General features: G+C 43.8%; 1 protein-coding gene across 2 annotated transcripts in view; it reads right to left on the bottom strand.

Moving 5' to 3' along the window:
• Positions 1-7,510, bottom strand: part of PHEX (phosphate regulating endopeptidase homolog, X-linked) — a 183,941-nt gene that overhangs the window by 171,702 nt on the left and 4,729 nt on the right. For both annotated transcript variants that reach the window (XM_012656322.1, XM_012656323.1), the window contains exon 2: positions 6,237-6,305. In XM_012656322.1, the coding sequence (XP_012511776.1) occupies positions 6,237-6,305 (69 nt within the window). The remainder of the gene's footprint in view (positions 1-6,236; positions 6,306-7,510) is intronic.

The raw sequence follows: 7,510 nt of genomic DNA, 5'->3' as shown, positions 1-7,510 counted from the left end.
GAAAGGAGCCATCTGGCAGGGAATTCTGGGGTGTAGGAGAGAGCTGCCAATGTGGCCCCAAGATTGCTTGATGAGGGGAGAGGCATGGCCAGAGGAGGGCCAAAGTGAGTTATTCTAAATAAGGGGCCCAGGTCCAGGGATAGAACTCAGTATTTGTATTAATTTAACAGACACAATAGACTGATGAATCAGTTTTTCCTCTTTCATAAGCCTATACACAATTACATACAGAAGATAGTCCATAGGTAGAAAATTTGTGCACAAATATGTATCCATGAGCTTTAAAAGAAAATCTTTCATTACAAAATGAGATGGTTTCAAAATTCCTAATATTGAACTTCAACTCTCTTCCAAGTGCCATACAATTGCTGGCTACCATGCTAGCACAAAGATATGCGTCAACTGATTAAAAAGAAATAGCAGCCAATATTTTAATGACATTGGAAAGATGACATTCTGGGCAATTTTCATACTTTAATTAATGCCAGAATACACTTTTGTTTGAAGTAATGAAAATCCAATGAGTTTTCAGCTAAATATGAATGAATTGCCCCAAAAAAGTACAATCTGTGTAAATTTAGTTATGCATCTTACAGTTTGGTTACATGTGTGGTTCCTCCAGGTTTAAAAATAAGGCTACATATTTCTCTAGCCTAGACTTTTCTATGAAATTTCTAACAGCTTTTTGTCCTCAATGAAGTGAATAATATAAACACCCTAATTTCTATAAGACTTCAAAACCCCCGCAATTTTTGAACTTCCCTCCCCCGTCAAAAAAAAACTAGCAAAAAACTGGTTTAGAAGTTTGATAAATTTCCAATTGGCTTAATATTTGTTTTCCAGAACTAATCTGGTTGTTTCTAATTACATTTTTACTTACTGATACTATTTTATCATTAATATTTAATATGCAAATATGCTAAAACATAAAAATCTTCCTTTTGGTTTGCATTTATAGTTACTCTGTGCAGCCACAGAATGAATCTGCTATGTGACACCTCAGGGACACGGATCATACAGGTCTCAGTCCCACACAACATTTACAGTCACACAGGGGAGCCTTCACACACATTTTTACTCACATAAGTGCATTGTTTTCTGGCCTCCTTCCCAAACTTCCCCGGCCCCCAAGCCTCAAATGTATCCTCTCCATCTCAGAATTCTTGCAGGTACCCAGAAAAACTGCAAGATCAGCTCTGACCTCGACCCTGATACAAAAGCCAGGGAATACATCACTCACACTGAATTTGGAAAGGAGCCCGCTGAGTGAGGAAACTCTAGCTTCAGCCTCCCAATTCATCATTCGCGATTCACAGTGGGGCATAGGGCTGCACTTTCTGCAGGGAACTGTGACTTCAAATTGCAAGGGGCCATAGTTGTCAAGACACCAAGACTCCTGTCCTCCTATTCAGCTCCATGGAGAAAACCCAGAGAGTATTGTTTTCATAAAAGAAATATGATGATGAAGGAAACACGTGAAAGCTCTGGCTGTGTACTCTCCCAAGTCATTGCACATGACATTAATTGTCATGCAGTCTCCAGCTAGTGTTTACATGGGAGAGGTGGAGGCATCCTCCCATACACCAGCCTGAGTTTTTAGGTTTAATCGGGGCTCAAGGGGGAAGATAGTAGTAATGATAATAATAATTAGTCTGGGCCTATAATCTCAGCACTTTGGGAGGCCGAGGCAGAAGGATGGCTTGAGGCCAGGAGTTCATGACCAACCTGACCAAGAAAGTAAGATCCCCGTCTCTACAAAAAAAACAGAAAAATTAGCCGGGCATGGTGGCGCATGCCTGTAGTCCCAGCTACTTGGGAGGCTGAGGCAGGAGGGTCGCTTGAGCCCAGGAGTTCGAGGTTACAATGAGCTATGATCACGCCACTGCGCTCTAGCCTAGGTGATGGTGTGAGACCCCATCTCTATAAAAAACAATAATTAATAATAATAAAATCACTAACATTGAGCATTTCTTCTGTGCCAGGAACTATGTTAAGCCCTTTTCAAGCAATATGTCGTTGTCACAAACTCTAGAGTCAGACCACTTGGGTTTGAATGGGAGAACACCATGCGATAGCTAAGAACCTTAGGCAGGTTACTTAACCTCTCTCTGTCTCAGTTTCCTCACCTGTAAAATGGGGATAAAAATAGCACCCCAGAGGATCATCATGCAAATAAAATGAGTAAATATATATAAAGTGCTTAGAACAGTGTTGGGCACATTGCCACATAAATATGGTTGCCAGATAAAATACGGGATGCCCAGTGAAATTTGAATTTCTGGTAAACAACTACTTTTTAGAATAAGTATGTACCAAATATTGCATGGGACATACTTATACCAAAAGAAAGTAGTTATTGTAGATCTGCAATTCAAATGTAACCAAGCATCCTGCATGTTTGCATGTATTTAGCTAAACCTGGGAACTATATACATAAACAATAGCTATTACAATTCCACAATCACTTATCTGAAACTCTGAGGATAGATATGTTTCAGAGCTCATAGATTTTCAGATTTTGGAAAAAAAATACCGTGCATATAACCACAGGTTATATAACACCCCTGCAATGTCTGGAGTGACACCCCTAAAGTGAGTACATTAACATTTCTATAGGGAAACATATGCATATTCTCATAAGTGGGATAAATAAAGTCTAAAACAGCCTCACATGAGTTAAAAGCATGTTTTGCCATCAAAGGAGTTGAGGTCTGAGAGTTTTAATGCTTTCTGGGTTCGGGGTTAAGGATTGAGCATTATGAACCTGAATTACTGCTACCACCATTATTATTTTCTTTTATTCTCACAACTAGTATGATGAATAAAAACTGTTATTCTGATTTTACAGATGGTGAAACTGAGGCTCAGGATGGTTATGTATTTAGCCCAGGATCATGTGGCTTGTAAATGGCCAGATCACACTTCAAACCCAAGCCAGCCTGCCTGCCCTTATTTATTATCCTTAGCATGCCCTTTGCTCGTTTCTTTGCATTCTTTGTGCAGCTCTTATTTTGCAAGAATAAGAGGACATGGAGAAGAGGAGGAAAGGAGAGTTACGGAGAGGCGGCTTCTCAGAAATGATTGGCACCTGCTCAGAAACGGTCTCGAAGGCTATCAAACACTTTTCTCTTCTGAACATTCAGCATGTGCGCCTACGCACGCACGGCCTCTTGTTTAAGGCACTGGCTTGGCCACAATTCCCCTGCCATGTGTACTCAACAGCTGTTCTGCAGACCCCTGGGCACACTGAAGTTCTTATTACACTAAAGAGGACTGTATCCTTGGTGAGCCTTTCGCTACAGAAACAGCAAAAAATCAATATTTGTTTTCAACGTTAAAGAGCCATTTGCCAATGTGAAAATTAAAAACAGGACAGCAAGGCAAAACACACTGGCTGGAAGAAGGTGACATCAAATGTCAGTCTGTAAGTTTTACTCTTGCATTGTTACGATTCCTAATAAAGAAACAAAACTTGTGAAATAAGTGGCCCTCCATACAAAGAGTTGTCTAAACTCAAATTGAAAATTTCTGAGCTCAAAAATTTCAATTTCACACATCTGCAAGAACCCTACTACAGCAAAACCAGCAGGTGACGTGAAGTCTAAAACTTCTCCTGATAGTCCCACCTAGTCCCTCAAACTACACCATGACATCCTCTCTCCACTGGAGAAAACCCCAGGTCAGCTGCTTAAGCAGGGAACAGGGAAGGGCCAGGGAGTTCTCAGATCATTCCAGAAGAAAGAGGATCGCCCTTCCAGAGATGATATCAAGAAGTTGAAATGGTTGTCTAGCCAGTAGACTCTAGTAGGTCTAGTGTTATGAAAAAAGAACAAAGGACCAGGCCCAAAGAGAGTTGCCTGGCATGGCCCCAAGGAAAAGATGGAGAGGAGACAGATGTAGACATGAAGCCCAACTCTGCTGCTAACTCAGGACGTGACCTTGGGCTGTTATTTAGCCTCTAGAAGCCTACATTTCCTCATCCATAAGTGGGACTGCTGATAGCACCCACTTCATAGGGGTCTTATGAAGGTTTTATGAGATGGTACATAACACAGCCTGGTTAAAAATATATATGTTGGCCGGGTGCAGTGGCTCAGGCCTGTAACCCTAGCACTCTGGGAGGCCGAGGCGGAAGGATTGCTTGAGCTCAGGAGTTCGAAACTAGCCTGAGCAAGAGTGAGACCCCGTCTCTACTATAAATAGAAAGAAATTAGCCAAACAACTAAAAATAGAAAAAATTAGCTGGGCACGGTGGCACGTGCCTGTAGTCCCAGCTACCTGGGAGGCTGAGGCAGGAGGATGCTTAAGCCCAGGAGTTTGAGGTTGCTGTGAGCTAGGCTGACGCCATGGCACTCTAGCCCGGGCGACACAGTGAGACTCTGTCTCAAAAAAAAAAAAAAAAAACAACACAACAGAAGCTTTTGAGCACACTTAAGTAAAAATCCAAACTTACTGACACCTCAGCCCCACCCCTATCACCCGCACTCTGCTCCTCACCCGGCAAGCCCCTCCCATTCCCCAAGTCCGCCAAGCTCTGTGGGACCTTTGCCCCACCTGTTCCCCCCACCTGGCAAGCCCTTGCCTCAATCTTCATATAGCAGTTCCCTTCTCATCATTCAGGGTCACCCTCAAGGTCATGTCCTCAGACTTTTCAAATCTAGCCATCCTATCACTTGCTTTCACATTATTCTATTTGAATATTTTTAAATTTTCTACATAATATATACCACTAGCTGATATTTTTCTCTTCTTCTTTTTAGAGACATGGTCTAACTATATTGCCGAGGCTGGCCTCAAACGATCCTCCCACCGCAGTCTCCCAAGTAACTGGGACTACAGGTGCATGCCGCCACCATGCCTGGCTTGATGTTTTTCTTGTGCATTGATTGCCTTGTGTGTTTATTGTGTTTATTGTCTTTCTTCCCATACCTGGTTCACTGCTATATTCCCTAAACCTAACTCAGTGCCCGGCATGCATAAATACTTGGTGAATTTGTTCATTAATCTCTTCTCTTAAGGCCAAGAGGAAAGCGAAAGGGCCACATGCTTAATTTGTCCTGACTTTCCCTTTGGAAAATGCACTGGCGTCTCTGTCCACTTAAAGAATGGCGGTAGGAGCTAGAATCCGGCTCCTACAAGTCTAAGCCCTAACACTGATTGGGGGGGAATCTAATAGCTACGTGTAGGGTCTCCCAATTCCCCCTGCTTTCTTTCTGTGTCCTGACTGAAAATCACAGAGTGGCTTGACTGCTCTGTGACCAGCCAGGAGCAGGTTTTCTCCAGCAGGCTTAGACCCCAAACCAGGGCCTTGAACATTCCTAGGCACTGAAAAAGGTACCTAGGTTTGTTGCCCAAAACACTGAAAGAAACTGGCCCCAGCCCTGACCCAAATTCCTTAAAACCTCACGTAAACTCCATGTGCTGACACCCCGGCTGGGGACATACCTAGGTAGAACACCCCTCTTCTCTCACTGTCTGTTGTGAGGATATGCTGCGGCACTATACGTAACTTCCCCTGATTAATGCTTTGGACTGATAACCCTCACATTGAGCACTTCTTTCTCTGGAATCCCAATTGGCCCCATCTCAGGACGCTTTGGGGCACTCCCTCATGAGAACTCCCCTGTCACCATTTTTGGGGTGACACCAGCCACGGGCTCAATGGGACAAAACACTGTGGCAAAACTGAGGCAACTTCCAGCACTCATCTTCACCTTGAGGTCCCCACTGATACACAGCCTGGTCACGTCAACAGAAGCTTGACTCACGATGCAGAATAGAAGGACCCAAAGGGATTCACAGTGACAGTGGAAGCATGGATTTACAAAGGATCCCTGCTTAGATGCAGGGCAGGGCAGACCCACTAAGCAGAAGGTACACAAAGACTGCTTAAGATAAATAGGAACCTAGAGCCAGCCGAGCCGTCAGAAGGCAGATGGCGTCTGCCTGCGGATCTTAAGACAGGCCATTCAGCCTTCCAAGCCCCTTCCTGATTCCCTTATAATGATGCCTGGAATATAGCACAGCTGTTTTCTGCAAGCAAAAGGAAAACAGGAAACCTAGGCTCCACTATTTCACACCAAAACTTGAAAGCAAACTTAAAATGTCTTCAGAATTGCATTTCGTACTTGGTAAGCCTCAAGCAAACAAAAGACTAAAAATATCACCTGTTTTCTCTTCCACTCCCCAAGGTACCATAATTATAACTTGACACAGGATGGAAAACTGTGACTTACCAGCTTCGATGCATTCTGGCTCCAGGCAGTACTCCTGTTTAGCTTGGAGACTTAGGAGACCTTGACTCACTGAAAAAAACAGACCAAAATAAATGACTGGCTTGTAGCAGACCACCGGTGGGTAAACCACCCTCATGCACACATACAAGACATTTGATATCAGTTCATCCTTCTCAGTGTTGATGCAGTATTCAAAAACCCAGTTGGAGCCAGGTGGGTGGCTCATGCCTGTAATCTCAACAGTTTGAGAGGCCAAGGTGGGAGAATTGCTTGAGGCCATGAGTTCGAGACCAGCCTGAGCAAAATAGCGAGACCTCCATCTCTACAAAAAGTAGAAAAATTAGCCAGGTGTGGTGGTACACACCTGTAGTCCCCTCTACTCAAGAGGGTGAGGCAGGAGGATCACTTGGGCCCAGGAGTTTGAGGTTGCAGTGAGCTATGATCACACCACTGCACTCCAGCCTGGGCAACAGTGCAAGACCCTATCTCAATTTAAAAAAAAAAAAAAACAGTTGACTCAATGTCACAGAACCAGACTCTAAGCAACCTAGGTAAGTCTCTTGGTTGCTCTGAAACTCGGTTCTCTCGCATGGAAAACGAGTGAGCACTAGATCAGTGCTCCTGAGAGTATGGTCCCCAGAGTAGCAGCAGCAGCACCTGGGAGCTTGTTAGAGATGCAGATTCTCAAACCCACTCCAGCCCTTCTGACTCAGCAATTCTGGGCATGGGGCCCAGCTCCAGGTGATTCTGACGCAAGCTCAAGGTTAAGAACCACGGGGGTGAGATGATCTTTAAAGTCTCTTCTATCTCCGATTACCTGTCGTTTAAGTTTCATACTTTCACTCTTTGTGGTTATAACTACATCCTCATCTTAAAGATGGGAAAATTGAAACTTTTAAACTATGTCATTTGGAGCAAATCAGAGTGGATGGAGAAAGCTAGCATGTGTGACATTCAGAGCTCTGTCTTATCTAAACCATCCACACAGATACGGACAAAAAACGGGCAGGGGCAAAGAGTATGCTATATATTACTCAATGATCTAGCAACAGAGCCATTGTCTGCCTGCCCCGGACCCTACAAACCCTCCTTCCACCAGGCCCAGCCTAGCTTCCAGACATATGCAGCTTTGTGGACCAAGCTTCCAGCTACTTCCAAAAAAAATAATAAACCCTCCAAAATTGAAATAACTTTCCACCAATGGCTTAATTTCCCCACGTGTCTGGCTGGCAACATTATCTAAATGGATTTCTGCAGAAGTAGAGAAGGGAGCC

This window comes from Propithecus coquereli, unplaced genomic scaffold, assembly GCF_000956105.1.
Source record: "Propithecus coquereli isolate 6110/MARCELLA unplaced genomic scaffold, Pcoq_1.0 Scaffold50, whole genome shotgun sequence".
Lineage (NCBI taxonomy): Eukaryota > Metazoa > Chordata > Mammalia > Primates > Indriidae > Propithecus > Propithecus coquereli.
Note: the sequence above shows the minus strand (reverse complement) of the source record. Positions and strands in the feature narration are given on the sequence as shown.